The sequence below is a fragment of the Cyprinodon variegatus genome, unplaced genomic scaffold (genome assembly GCF_000732505.1).
Source record: "Cyprinodon variegatus isolate N-32 unplaced genomic scaffold, C_variegatus-1.0 Scaffold208, whole genome shotgun sequence".
Lineage (NCBI taxonomy): Eukaryota > Metazoa > Chordata > Actinopteri > Cyprinodontiformes > Cyprinodontidae > Cyprinodon > Cyprinodon variegatus.
In genome coordinates this window covers 558,373-573,752 of record NW_015150661.1, presented here as the reverse complement: position 1 = coordinate 573,752, position 15,380 = coordinate 558,373, and the positions used below count along the sequence as shown (strand labels likewise).

Here is a 15,380-nt window from a genome sequence, read left to right as displayed (position 1 = left end):
TGTGTTAGTGAGCGCAACGATATAAAACCTCATGTTAAGCAGGAGTGCACCCATAATAGTGCACAGTTAATGTTCACATGACTTAAAAGAAGTCCATCTGCTTCAAAGTGATAAGCGTTATCTATCAATATGCGGACTGAGACTCTCCAAACAAAACTGCAATGGGTGTGCTGTTAACATTCACTGCAGCATTTGAAGGGGAACATAAGGGATATGTGGATTTTATGAGGTAAAACCTTCAGATCTTCAAAAATAAGCTTTGGTGACATGCTTAAGAGTAAGATGATAGACTGTGATGACGTTTTGTTGACAAACTTTCAATTTGTAGGTGTAGTTCTGAGGTGACTTATTTTTTTCCTGCTGTAAATTTAATCGATGCCCTCTAGTGGAATAGTAGGGATGGTTTAGTGCTGCTCTGATGTGGAAATTAAAAAAGGGCTCATAAAATTTTTGAAATCATTCTAAAAATGAACAGCAAATTTAAATGAGATGGATTTTTATCAGCCTTATGCTCTCCATTCAAGTATGGAGATGTTCCATACTACTGAGTAGGAAACTGCTGGGGAATCTCCCTCTCCTCTCTCCTAATCTCTGTGTAAGATGTTCTTATGCCTCTTTTAGCCATAATTACATGTGTAATACATGTACTGTAGCACTTTTATAGCTTTGGAACCGAGGTTGTGAGAGTTAAGAGTCCTGGCTTCGGGCTATTGAACATCCAGGAGTTGGATTAGGCGCAATTGTTAACAACCTGGAGCCACTAAGACCAGGGACACATCCCTTTAACAATAAGTGGTTCTCCAACAGTTCCTGAACAGCCAGGGTGACAGTATGCAGAAAGTGTAGTTGTATATCTCTGCCCACTGGTCACCACCAACCCATCCACGTTTCTGGCCATTTTTCCCCGCTCAGTGATGCACCCACTGAGAAGAACACTCTGATAATTGGCAGCTCCATGGTAAGAAGCGTAGCATTAGAGACACCAGGGACCATAGCCTAATGTTTGCCGGGGGCCAGAACGGGCAACATGATCATATCCTATCTAGCGAATGATAAGGTTAAATGCAGAAAGAATATATTTCATGCTGGCAGTAAAAAACACGCCAATCAGAGGTCACTAAAATTAGTGTTGCTCCGGTGTGTAAGTTTGCCAAAACAATGTCAGACTCCGTAATTTTTTCTGGTCCACTCCCTGATCCGCCATTAATAACATGTTTAGCCACATGTCCCCATTCAGCTGGCGGTTGTCTAGGTGATTTCCTAAAAACAATGTGAGCCAAAATTATATTTTACATTCTTTTTGGGGGAAACCTGGTGTGATTTGGAGAGAGCATCCATCCTAGAGACGGATGGTGTAGCTCTTCTTTCTAATAATCTGGCCAAATGTATTAATTTTCCAAAACCCTGACAATCCAGGGTACAGACCAGAACACTGATTTGTAGTTTAACACACCTCTCTGCAGCTTCTCGACGGTTTCCCACTCATCATTCCATCCAGGCAGTGTCTTGCCAACAACCAAAATCAAATAAATTAAAAAAGAATTTCAAAAGAGTAAATGAGAGCTCTTTTTTCAAAAAGTTTGTTAGTTAATGACTTGATTGTGATAATCAAATTGATTTATGTTGTCTTACAGAAAGGGCTGCAGCAAGAGCTTTATGTGAGCATAAATAACCAACTCCCTGTAGTTATTTTAATTTTCACATACCCAGAAATTCTGGGCCAGTAGGGGGAGTAGCAAAAATCTTTTAGTCTGACTTAGTGATTACTCCTAAGTCAGTTAATAATTATAACCTTTTGAACATTTAACCCTTAGTTTCCCTCATCCAAATTGCAAAGCAACAAAACCTCTTCTTTTTGTTACTTTGTATCATCCACCAGGTCCTTACTCAGAACTTATATATGAGTTTTCAGAGTTCCTGTGTTATTTATTGTTAAATACTGACATAGTCATCATAGTGGAGGATTATATCATCCATGCAGACACTGAAGGTAATAGCTTAAGTGCAGCCTTTAATGCTATCTTAGACGCTATTGGCTTTTTTTCAAAATGTGAATAGTCCCACACATTCTCATCTTCATACTTTGGACTTTGTTTATAAGAATGATACTAGATGTCTTTTTAATATGGTTGCTAAATTCACCAAGAGCCATAGCTTTGTAGAACTGTTCATTCCACCTGCTCATAGCAGTAATGATTTTATGGGATGGCCATCCTGCTCAGGTTATCCTGACCCCTCTATAGTTATGCTGTTATAGGCTTAGACTGCTGGTGGACATAGAGACCCCTTTTCATTATTCTATCTCTATTTTCCAATTCTGCAGTATTTGTTAGTACAGCCTCTAACTTAATGCTCTCTTTGCTTTTTCTCATCGTAGTAGCTTCATCTGGTTTGTTCTAGTTTGGCTGTGACACTCTCCAGATTTTTAAATGCTGGAGGCTGGCCTGTCTTTCAGTGTAGTCCTGCTTGTCTTACTGTGACTAACAATATGTACTCTCTTTCATTCTCTGACATGGGAGCTGGCTTTGTCTTTTCTGCAGGGATCCACCTGTGGACAGTAACATTTAATATTTGCTTTTTTGTATATCTGCTTCTAGAATTCCAGTCTGCCTCGGCAGATGGCTGCCCACAATGAGCCTGGTTCTGGAGGTTTCTTCCTGTGAAAGGATTTATTCTCCCCAGTCTCGCTACATGCATGCTTGGTGTGAGGGATTGCTGAAGAGTCAATGAAATCAGCTAGAAAACTTTGAACCAATAGGTCTGTGTGATCTGGTTGAATTGTCTCTGTAAGGTGCTTTAAGATGACATGTTGTGAATTGGCGCTATATAAATAAACTGAATTGAAATTCAAATATGAGATGGGCTTCTGTTTTACAGAAAGTGTAGATAAAAGAAAGTCATCACATTGTAAAGTAGATCAAATGGGAATTAAAGCACACATTGTGCTTTAGAGTAACAAAGAAAAGAAATAGTGGGCTAGTTCTGCTTCAGTGTGCTACATACACATCAACATGTACAGGAGCAGAGCTGTGGGAAGGCATTGTTAATACTCCTCAGCTTGGTCTACTCTGAGTCTGTGTCTCTTCTTGGCCTCATTGTTGTTAAGACCCCAGGTAGGAGTAACAATGCTTTTCCCTTTTTCTAATTCTTTAGAGCCTTTTGTTTTAGGGATATGATTTCCCATGTATATATGCATGGTTGGATATCACTAGGAAGTTTGGGTTGGTTTTAAATGTCACAATTTAACAGTTCTTTGCTTTATGTTGATGTATTGGTTTTATTTGAGCCCTCAGCTCATCCACTTTTTTTCACTTTTGAGACAGCCATCTTATTTTTCTTATAAAGTAACAAGACCTTAAGCAGACATTTTAGCTGGTCTGGTTAAGCTAACCATCTGGATGTTCATGTTAAATGAGCTCCTTGGCAGTGATACCATCATCCAAAGGTTTGTTTCTGTCATAATGTACATAAGCAAACATAAGCATAGAAACATAGCTCAAATCAGCTTAGATCTAGTCTTTAATACTTTTCTTAAGACAAAAGCCGCATACAGAGTTCCAGAAGGGTTTGAGGAAACGCACTTAATACCTGCTGTTCCGTGTGCTGGACCAGCGTTCCTGCTGTTGTATTGCTTTCTCATCAAAAGGCCAATAGAATCTGGTTAATTTGAGTCATCAGGAACCTTTTTCTATTATATCAGGAGTCTATTGGTCTCTAAAAATTGACTGAAATTTTGTCAAAATTGGCCAATTCAACTAAATAATCTAAAACAAATTCTTAAAACAACGCAAAAGTGGTTCACAAATGGTGGTACAAACTTAACTCTAGTTAGATCCTTTAGAACTTTCGTGTGATGAGCTGCAGTATAAGAAAGGAAGTAGAAGAATCTGAAGCTTTCTTGTACAAAGAAAAATGGTGAAAATATTTCTCTCTATTCTAACCTTGTGAAATGTTAAAGAAGATTACTAGAAAATGTCCTGTTTGCAAAAGTATCAACATGAGGAGTACACATCAAATTATTGTGCTGCTGGAAATTTTGGTTCCAAACTATATAAAAGATAAGCATCTTTTCCTACATTAAATAAATATTAACAGCATACTGTATGCAATATTTTTAAATTTATTATAGATTTCAAATAAAACAAACCCTTAAAATAAGGTGTGCAAGGATATAAAAAAAAAAGGTTTTTGAAAGAAAAAAGGAGTTATCTGACTTATAGAAATAATGTGGTAGGACATGAGGTGAATTATTTCATTTTGTTTTTCTGTACAGAAATAGGACCATTTTGAAAGTTGATTTTTTTAATGTTAAAGACAGGTGATGGTATTTTCTCATTTTGAGCAATGATTACATAATTGGGGGCAAATTACAATAAAAGCAGAAACTTGTGCTATGTTTCATGAATGAATATCTTAAACCAAATTATTTTAATAAAAAAAAACATAAATTATAATTTGAACAAATTTGTAGGTGATTTCTCTGTTCAGATTATAAGGTGTAATATATATATATATGTATGTATATGTATGTATGTATATATGTTGCCCTTTTTATTTATGATGCTCCAACAAAGCAGTGGAACCCAAACAGACCAGTTTTGTCTAAAGGAAAATTAAATTATTACAAGATGCTATTGGAAAGATAGAGCAAAAAATTATTCTATTCATAAAACCTAAAATATATTTCTACTAAATACTAAAGGATTACATTAAAATGTTCTAATTAGAAGAAATCTTTTACATAGCTAGTTTTTTTATTCTGTCATTAGGCAAGTAAATAAAATTTTTTTATTTACAACAGCAACAGTTGAGACTGATCTATTAACAGAATGTAAGAAAAGTAAAAAGTTAATCCTTCCTTTTGGTAACAGCAACTTATGAACAAGAATCTCCTAGATTTCAAACCTGAAAGGTTAAGTTTAACAATGGAGAATAACAACCAGTGTACCATAAGTCATATATTTGTTTATTTTGCGTTCTCAACATTGTCACAGTTGAAGTTTTACAATAACTGGGGTCTTACTGACTCACTATTCACTGTACAAACAGAATGCACATTTAAATGAGGCCATTTCTGTCGTTTCCATTCCTCAAAACTTGTTTCGTGCCAGACCGAACAGCTCGCAGCAGGTTGTGATTAAATTTATCTGTATGTATTCTCTACAGGTGTGTTTGCATGTATGGAAGGAGAGCTGCATGTAATTTAGGGCAGCACGCTTTTGATAACAGTCTGGTGTTGATTTCCACAGCAAATCTAAGTTTGAAACAGCTGGAGGAAGAGAGGATCGATCCGTTCAATCGGCACCTCCCATCCACCCAGGAGGCAATGTGTGTAAATCCTGATCTCAACTGCAGATGTCAGAGTAGAGCGCTGGAAATATAGACATTATGTACATCTCCTTTTAACCCCAGTTTTGGTCCCTTTTACAGTCTTCACAAAGTTTAACTCTCTCACCGAGCAGTTCATCAGTTTGCACGACAGAATCCTGTATTTACATGATGAAAGCCCTCAGCGACGCAGTGCAACATTTTCTTTTTGTTTGTTTTTCTTTCTTCTTCCATGTTTGTAATTTACACAATGGCTTTGTAGATGAAATGCATGCTGAGCTTCAATAACTACCAGGCATAAAACATGGAACGACAAGGACACGCCAACATTGTAAAGTTCCAACTTATTCAGAACCCAAAAGAAAAAAAAAAAAGCAAAGAAGTCCAACATTTAATAGGCTGATTTCTTCCCCATCAGCTCACAGTGAATAGGACGCATGATGCATCGGATCCATGCAGTGCATTGTTGGGGTACTTTTGAGAAAGAAACAAAAACAACATTTAAAGCACATCAACACACCAAAAAATAAACAGTTGTATCAGTTTCACACCAAATTCAAAAATTTCTGAATTATAGCAAAGATATGAAATCATTGGAAAAAGACACATTCAGCTGATCATTAATGTCCCGGGTCATGATATGTCTGTCGTCTATAGGAAGAAAAAAAAAAAAAAGATTATGTGTGAGCCTGACTTCTGTGGATTTCTTCATGAATAGTAAAATACATTTTATAACCTGAATATTGGGACAAACAGCTTACTGTCACTAATTTACACACTAGAATAGACTCTTATTTGTAGAATATAGAAAGATAATCTTTACATTTACCAGTTCTTTTGTTTAGCTTGCATTTGTGTAGGTTATAACTGCATTTCCTGAATAAAACAACAAAACCGTCCTTTTATATGTGCTTGTCCAGCTAAATATTTCTGTTTCCTTTTTATTAAAATATATACACACATTCTACTTTCCACTCTGAAGTGTCTAGGTATTTAAACATCTTTTTAAAAGAACAAAAAAAAAAAAAGTGTTTTCACCTGAATCTCATTCTGGACAACAAGACGACAGACTTTCACTCTCAAGTACAAGCCTGCATGATTGCACTTAAACTTGCCGTGGTAACACTGATTTGTTATACAATGTGCAGAGGTTAGCCTCACATCGAAAACATTACATGCAAAACAAACAAACAAAAAAAAAAATCTTACAGGACATTCCACTGAGCTCCAAGTCTGTACCTCTCATAAGACCATGAGGACAGGTGGACATTAATTTACAGAGAAAATTACTCAGACAGGGGGTCAAAAGTGAAAATAAATAAATATTGACGCAAAATGACAAACACACAAATGCGAGGAGAGGCCTTGCTTGCTCTTGATGTACAAAATCTGTACAAAGATATTGCACATTAAATAGAAAAAAAACAAAAAAACAAATCTACCAAAATTGAGTTGGGGAATGAGACAAATAATCCAAACAAGGCAAAAAAACAAAAAAAACAAAAAATTAAGGATAATTTTTTTGTCTGATTTTAGAAGCAAAGAAAGCAGCAGCTGCATATTGACTTTGTCTGGGACCATTTGTAACATGAACAAAAACTTTATCTGCTAACAGCTTAGCACCAATTTCCTCATTTTTAGTGCTCCTTTTTCAGTATTTTTTTTTTCTTTTTTGACAAAACGTCTCTTTTAGTAAGTCAGCTCCACCTCAAACAAAATAATTTAAGGTCAAATATACAGCGGCTGCCATCTTTAGCTGTTCATTTAGTGTTTTTCTATTCACCGAATAGCCAAACAAAAAGCTTCAATACAGATCAGAGGCCTGGACCTAACCAGACCAGGCTGAATGGGAGTTTGCTCCTTTCTTCGGATCTTCATCCCGTCACCAAAGTCAGCGTAATACTGATAGACGCCATTTTCGCTTATAATAATTGTAAGTATAATCTTACAAATTACTTTACACACAATATACTGTACATGAAGTCTCGACTAAATAGATTATGCGTTAATAATTGGCACATTTATTTAATGAGAGCTAAGACACAAAACGTATAGTTGTCGCATACAGTAAGTACAGCACTAGAACTACTATGAATGAGTTGTTCAGCTGTCCAGAGACTTAGTGTGAAATGCTTATATCTACGTTTTTTCTGTATTATACATGAGCTCTAGAGGAGGTGACGACACATAGCTGTCACATGATGGAAGGATCTGAAAACCCAAAGAATCAACAGTTGAAACTGTGAAAAACAGTCAGACATGTTCTCATCTTAAGGTTTCCCTCCTCCTGATTATGTAATGGTTGGAGGAATAAATGAGGGGATTAAGCAGCGGACTAGAGCTTGTGGAAAATAAAGAGCCTTCCTGTGCAGACTATCCAAGCCCTCCACACACAGAAGCCCCAGATCAGGCAAACTAGTGAAGGCCCCTATTGGAAGATTTGTGTCCGATTTCTATCCTGCATATAAGTTGGACCTGGAGGTGAAAGCGGTGTCTGGGTGTGACTGGTTCCCAGCACAGCAGCTGAAACACAGTGGACAGGCCATAGAGTTATGCTGTCAGTCCCTTTGGTGTAAGCGATTGTCCTTCATTCAAAAAGTTCCCTCTTTTCGACCTCCTGTCTCCGGGTGAGGAGCATCACACTACGGTGCTGATACCACTGTGTTTGGGTTTGTGCCCGCCGTGTGCTGGGCCCGCCTGCTGGCCGTGGTGGTGAGTGTGCGGTGGATGGTGGGGGTGCTGGCTGTAGTGGCCGTGCTGTGAGTGGTGGTGCGGTTGTGAGGAGTAGGCCGGATGCTGGTGGTACTGTGTGTGGGGAGGCGGGTGGTAGTGGTGGTGGTGGTGGTAAGGCGGGGGATTTTGAGGGAGCTGGCAGTACTGGGGATGCGGGCCATGTAGCTGGGCCTGCACCGTGTGCACTACCTGCGCTGTGTGGTGCAGGTTGGTGGGGTGGGGCTTGTGCGATATGAGGGTGGGGTGTCCTGGCGGCGGCATAGGGGTCTGGCTCTGAGATGATGGCTTTCCCCGCTTGCTACCAAAGAGCGACCCGAGGATAGAAGTGGATGCTGAGTTAGGGATGGAGGGATGGCCGCGGGAAGACCCCTCCCGTGCCGTGGTGGGTCTCCGACGTGTGTGCGGACTGCTAATGATGGACCCCTGAAGAAGGAAAACATAAACAATTAAAAATAAAATTAAACTGATATGTAGCATTATCAATTCTATAATTCATATCCCTTGAACATTTCTACGTTTTATCAGATTACAACCACAAACAAAATGTGTCCCTGGGAAGTGGAGGGGAAAGGATGCAGCAAATTGTTTACAGATAAAAAAAAATTGTGATATGTGGTGAGGATATAAAATCAGCCACACTGAGTAAATACAACATTGAACCACGTTGACTGAAAATGCTGCTGAGGGCCTCTCCAGGTGTGTCTTTACCAGCTTCCCAGGTCTACAGATAGTTCTTTGCAAACCGTAAAATCCTACAGATTGAATTAAGATCATCTGTGAACATTAACTTTTTAGGCCTAGTCAGAAATTCTAAATTGGGTTTGGTTCATTATTTTAACTATGTCATTGTAACACAACATTGAATCTCTGGCTATGTGTTTATTGTCACTGTCCAGCTGGAAGACAAACCTTCACCCCAGTGTTAAATGTTTTGGCTATAAAAGGGCTGCAGCCCCCCAGCAAGAGTTTTCTGTTTTTAGCCTCATCCATCTTTACATCTCCTCTGGCCAGCGTTGCTCATGTGCTTGATGTATCCCCTACATGGCATCTAAAACAACTTCAAAAATTATGTCTCTTCATTTCTTTCAACCATGTCCTTATGCAGGTAAATATTCCATTAATGTCATTTGTTTTTAGCATGGCTAACTGACTGATTTACAGTGCAAAGCCATAAAGAAGCTGCATGCACAAGGTGGCAACAGTTGTATTGCCTTAAATAGTGTAACCAAACTCATTTTCAAGTGTAAAAAGAAAGCAGGATCAAATGCAAATAACCAGCATCAAACTGGTTGTTGTGTTTACAGGACTTATGTTTTACTGCACACTAACCACAGATCGTTTCAGAGTCAATGAAGGTGGCTGTGGATTTCAGTAACAAGTCAAAAAGGCTTCAGTGATGTCCAATTTGCAACAGGTAAGATTATGTGGCTATCCTCTGATATCACTAGAAAACCTGTGATCACTAGAAAACATGAGATCAACTGCATTAGGTAACTGATCATTTTTTCCAAGGATCAATTACTTAATGCAGTTAAATCTAGATATACAGGTTTGGACTAATGAACAACCACATTTGTGTGTTTCCTTTACTGAAGGGGAAACAAATGCTAATCAGCAGTATTTGCAGAAAAGCGTTTCATATATATATATATATATATATTTTTTTTTTTTTTCAATTGGTGCAAGCTTTGATATACTGATGATACAGAGCAAATATTAACCAAGCCCAGGAGCTGCTTTAAATAAAAGGCTAATAAATAGTCCAGTAATTAGTTCTCATCCTGCTATATCCATCTTACATAAGACCTATGAAAGTGCATTTTGCAAAGGATGGCACGTTCCCTGCATTATAAACCTTTCTCTACATTTATACAAAATTAATTCATCTCATGGGGTGTTAAATGAGGGTTAAATAAGAAGCTTCTTGATTTTTATCCAACTGATTTACAATGCACACCTCCTGCTAACATCATGTTCCCATTCAATAAGTGAGCATGGTTATGTAAGCCAGTTGCCATGAACTTTGCCATAACTCTCAGATATTATGCTACTGTAGCTTAACAAGTCATGGTAGCGATCATATTTCTGTTGCTGGGCAAAGAGCATAACCCTCTTTGTTTACAAACAGTAAACAGGTCTATAATTGTTCTGTAAGTGGACTGTTCTACCTGAGTGGCTGATCTCTGCAGCTCCTTTAGAGCAAGTTTGAATGCTTTTTTTGTCCTTTTCAGCTCTATAGACTTACAGTTGTGGGCTACTCTATGTAAAGATGGCGGATAGTACAGCTTTCAGTGAGAATTGTAAAAATATATATATATTGTCCTGCAACATTATGCTGTATTAAAATTCCCTATGAATTTATCCCTGTCTGGTTTGATCATTTGCCTTCAATTGTTTATTGCATTACAGATTACAAAAACTCCTGAACAGCTGGATTTACACTTAGATAAATCTATGCACAAGTAAGCCATCTCCTTTCTGTTCTCTCCTAAAGGGAGTGGATTACAGTGGGTTCTGAAATGTTAGTACACTCCACACTTTTCATATCTTTATTTGTATCATTTTATTAAACCATATTTTCATATTATTTTACAATTAGGAACTACCTTGTGACTATAGCATCACATCCCGATATATATATATATATATACACAAGTGTGTGGTTGTAAAATGAGGAGAAAGTTCAAGGGGTGAGAATACTTTTAAAAGGTTCATAATTACAGTTTTCATTTGTCAGATAAAGAAGTAGCAAAATGTTTATATAGCATGCAAATGAGAAACTAAAAATGTCATGATAGGCAGCAGCAGGAACATTTCAGCTTTCATGACAAAAAGAAACCCATTTTCAGAGAGTTAGGAAGGTAATTATCTTAGAAAAGTAAATCCATAATCATAAATAGTTTGACAAGAACAAATCTCCCAAAGAGGAACAAAAAAAAAAAAAAAAGTTGAGAAAACTACATTTCATCTTTTTTTTTGCTAAACTCTAAAAGTCACACATGCAAATTGGTATCATTAATGAAGGCACAGTTTCCACATGCAGAGGGTGTGACAGGCAAAAATTATCATTCACACATTAGCATTCATCTAGAAGTCAGATGGCAGGAGGAACTAAGCACTTCTGTGCAGACTTCACAACAGGGCTGGGCACTCTGCCTCCTGTTTTGGGTCCAAAACTGCTCTAAAGGAGCAAAAGAACCCTTACTTTTTTTTCTTAGACATGCTTCGTCTAAGATCGAAGAAACAACATATGCACCCTAAGATTTCCAAGATTCTACACTTTGACTCATGAATACATGAAATGAGTGCAAAATGAGTGAATGAAATCCACATTTTTTTCCAATCTGTTGGAAAATCATTATTTATTATGAGAGCTATACGCTGACTTGAACCTTACAGCATCTAAGTTGTGGATAAGAGGAAAAAAAATAAAAGACAGACCCAGACAGGGAGAGGGGCTGCAGGAAATGAAGAGTTTCCTAGTGTCTTTCAGAGCTACCACCCTGCCAAAGAGAAGAACCAAATGAAAACCGCTTGGATGTGACTGAATGAAAGACAGACACAGGCGACAAGGGAAGGAGGGGAGGGGGTCATAGGAGGCATTAGTGGGAGTCATGCTTGTTTGAAGGTAGAGTGTATATTGGTCATATAACATGACCAAAAGAGTAGATCTCTGGCTTCCAAAAAAAACAGAAGAGGGGAATCAGGCAACCCATGCATGCACACTAACTGAGGCAAGCAGGTTATAAGGCATCCCATCAAGAAAAAATAAATGATCCAAACAAATGGACTGGAGTCTATGAAGCAAAGGAGGTGTAAGCCCCAAAAAAAAAATGGAGTGTTTCACAGTGCACATCATCACAAAGAAAGAGGAGCTCGGATACCAGCTGCTTCCAACTTACTTCCATATTGCTGTCTAGTGATCCTGCACTGCTGCGACGCCCCCGCTTGCCTGCCCGAGACATGCAATACCAGAGATTAGAGATCGACAGCACTTCCTGGATCGACTACAGACGTTTCGGCCGCCCAAAATTAAAGGAGATGTGGGTGATGTGGTAGGGGGGCAGCGCAGTGGACTGTGGGTAAGATCCAAATACGAGAGATAGAAGAGGGGATGGGAAGAGGGGCGGTCGGGTCTGCGAGGGAGGTGGTGGGCAGGTGAAGCTTTGGTTTTCTTTACTCAGAACTAAAATAAGAAAACAGTTTGAATAAAATAATAATAATAATAAAATAAAATAAAAAACTTCACTTGTATTCTGTATTTAATTTTACATCTAAAGTCAATTTGCACCAGGAAATTCTCAGTCCAAGGGTCATTTCTAAATCCTGCCAAAAGGTTCACAGCGGAGCAGAATTTCAACAGATTTTTCTCTTGAGCAAATCAACTCAGGGAATTCAGGGACGTCAAAAAAAAGCCAAAAAAATAAAAAATAAAGCCAGTCTCAGCTAGTGTCATAAAGCAGGCGTCAGATCAGAAGCCAAACAGTGGCTGCTGCACATCTAGGTCTGAGGGTGGAGCTTTACGGCCCACTCAGCCAGTGATATATGACCAATAATTACACATGAACAGGGAAATACCTGATGTGTATGGACAGTAAAATACATGTAAAATGGAGTATGGAGAAAAGAAAACAAACAAAAATGACCCCACTAGCATGCCATTCCCTGCACAGAAAAAAAAAAGGAAAAACACTGGAGACAGGAGGGCAGAGGGATGTCTATGGACTCCTTCACTCCCTGACCTGGAGCTTCCCCACACAGGGTCGATCAATACAACATGAAATCTCATCTTCAGAACTGTGAGGAAGACCCCCTAACTGGATTTCATTATATTATCAAGTTTTTCACCTGATAACTTCAGCAGTTATTTGCAATGAATGACATGTATTCCTGTTTGTAAGGCACAGAAATACACACTGAAATACATGGATATGAGATGATTCTTGATGCAAAAGCTGTCTTTATCTTAATAACTGCTCAACTGGTGTTTGCTAACAGGTAAAAAGGAGACGGCATGGGATTTCGGAGTAACATGTAATGCTGTTTTTGTTAGATGTTTTAGGATGAAAACAAAATTAGGAATGCAGCAATGCTGGGACCAAAATATAAGCAATTATAAGAATGGTAAGATGTGAGAAAGAAATTTATAGAAATAAAAAGGAGTGAGGACTGCCCAAGATTCCTTATTTATCAGCAATGAATTGTAAAACCTTTGTTCAACCTTTACTCAAACAGGCCATCGGCTCTTAAATACAGTGTGTTAAAAACGTATTCATGCCCCTTGAAACAATATATTGCAGACAAAGTGCTGTGGATTTGATGTGAGACACCTAGACAAGAGTAGTACATAACTGAAGTGGTTTGTTAACAGCTATAGATCTTTTTTGGTATGTATCTACCAGCTTTGCAAGTATAGATTGGGATGCTTTACTCCATTCTTACTAAAAAAAAAAAAAAAAAAGGCCAAGCTCAGTCAGATAAGATGGAGAGCTTTAAAAAACACAGACGTGCACACTTTAACTAATATTTAGATCAGAACCTTCTCATGAGCATTAAATCAGATAATCATATGTTGATATTAACTAGGACCAGTTTCCAGCAAGTTTGAGATATTTCCGTGGTATAAGACAACTGATTCGAATTATGGCAGTTCTGCAAACTGATTAGTCAGCCATAAATGGAAATCGGGTGTGATGAAGTAGGAAACATCTAAAACATTCAGGACAGCTGCCGTTGAGGTCTGGAGTTTGGAACAATGATCAATATTGTTTATTCCTTCTTTTGGTTAAGATCATCCAGCTAAAAACGGAATTGGTCTGGATTCTTTTACAGATATTTCCCAGTGCTGCCCAGTACTAAATCTATTTTCTCATTGGCTCCATCATTTTTCCACTGCAAGATGCTGCTGACCCCAACAGTGGGGATGGTGTCTCCAGAATGATGTGCAGATTTTGTTTCCTCCAGGTAGATTAAGAAATTAAATCATACCCTGCCCCTATTTTATAACTACTGTAGGTGACTTTTTAAAACAATTGGTTGCACTGGGTTTTATGCACTAAATTTAATACTAAATTTATATTTCCTTTCAAATATGCACAAATTTGTGTTTCATTATCAGATAGAATAACAGCAAAATGCATTGAACAGCTGTATTCCGGTTAACTTTCAAAATTGTTTAAAATAAAAAGGGTATGAATACATTTGCGAGACACTGTAAATCGTAACAATATCCAACAACTTCTAGACCAAACTATCCAGAGTGAGTTAATGGATTTGGAGCCAGGAGAACTGTAAAAATCAATGTATGGTGCAGTGACACAACATTTTGCTATTTTTATCCCCTTAAATCTCTCGGCGGAAAGAACGTGAAAAGTAAGCTATACCCATCTGGAAAAAGGCAAGCATTATGCTTAATCTCTACCTGCTTCAGAGAGGTCCCGCAGGGAGCTGCTGAGGGCGCTCCTCTTCAGGCCCTCGCCCATGGCGTAACTGTCATCCAGACTGGCACGGTTCATGCCCCCGTTGCCGGCTTCCTTCTTAAGGCCGGAGCTTTGCGACATGCTGGGCCTCACCACCCCCTTCTGCTTCTCTAGCTCGGCTGTGGAAATGAACCGTGGAGACACTGGGGTTAATGGCAAAGACTTAACTGACATAGAGATCTTTCAACTTCCTGCTCTTTATTGTAACACCAGCTCTGCATGTCCACTATAAACTGAACCATGCTGTGAGCTCTTGTAATCTACTTGCTTATAAACTGAGGCAGCTGAATAATAAGTACCATGCTCAGTTTCTATTTAATTTAGCAAGAGAGAGGGAGGGGGGATGGGATGGGCCAAAAAGGCAGCTTACACTCTATTCTGTATTTCTCCATTTCCTGGACCTCTGCAATTGACTCTCGCAGATCGTCTGTGAACTTCTTTCGGTCCTGGGGGTTGGGTGCATTAAAGTTGATGAGCACTTTGATGTCTGCACCTGGTATTGCTGATGTTAGTCTAATTCCATTTGGGTAATCTAAAAAATGAGAGGAAAAGCGATTTATAAAGCAGTCAGATTAATTTAAGGTGTCAATTCCTCCAAACTTAGGAAGGTCTGCACAGTATACCAACTTCAATAACCTCTGTGATGTAGACACTATCATAAGGAACACTTACACTGATTTTCAAACAACATGACTTGCATCCCGTACAGAGAGAAGGACTGTCGGAAGCTGTACGTAACTGAGTTCTTCTTCTTTTGGAAAATCTTTGTTACCTAAAAGGAAACAAAGCGATTGTTGGTTTTGGATTGGAAGGGTGCAAAAGCTCAAACAGGGAAGGGGG

At 38.5% G+C, this 15,380-nt stretch overlaps 1 protein-coding gene across 10 annotated transcripts in view; it reads right to left on the bottom strand.

Moving 5' to 3' along the window:
* Positions 1 to 4,879: 4,879 nt before the first annotated feature.
* iqsec1 (IQ motif and Sec7 domain 1) overlaps positions 4,880 to 15,380 on the bottom strand; it is a 141,021-nt gene continuing 130,520 nt past the window's right edge. For 3 of the 10 annotated variants that reach the window (XM_015380145.1, XM_015380148.1, XM_015380146.1), the window contains exons 10-14: positions 15,213 to 15,312; positions 14,911 to 15,072; positions 14,483 to 14,659; positions 11,964 to 12,013; positions 4,883 to 8,484 (exon numbers count right to left, since the gene is read on the bottom strand). In XM_015380145.1, the coding sequence (XP_015235631.1) occupies positions 7,966 to 8,484; positions 11,964 to 12,013; positions 14,483 to 14,659; positions 14,911 to 15,072; positions 15,213 to 15,312 (1,008 nt within the window). In that variant the 3' untranslated portion in view covers positions 4,883 to 7,965. Of the gene's footprint in view, positions 8,485 to 11,502; positions 11,565 to 11,963; positions 12,014 to 14,482; positions 14,660 to 14,910; positions 15,073 to 15,212; positions 15,313 to 15,380 lie in introns of all 10 variants that reach the window. The other 7 variants (XM_015380150.1, XM_015380142.1, XM_015380143.1 and 4 more) reach the window with 7 other exon arrangements.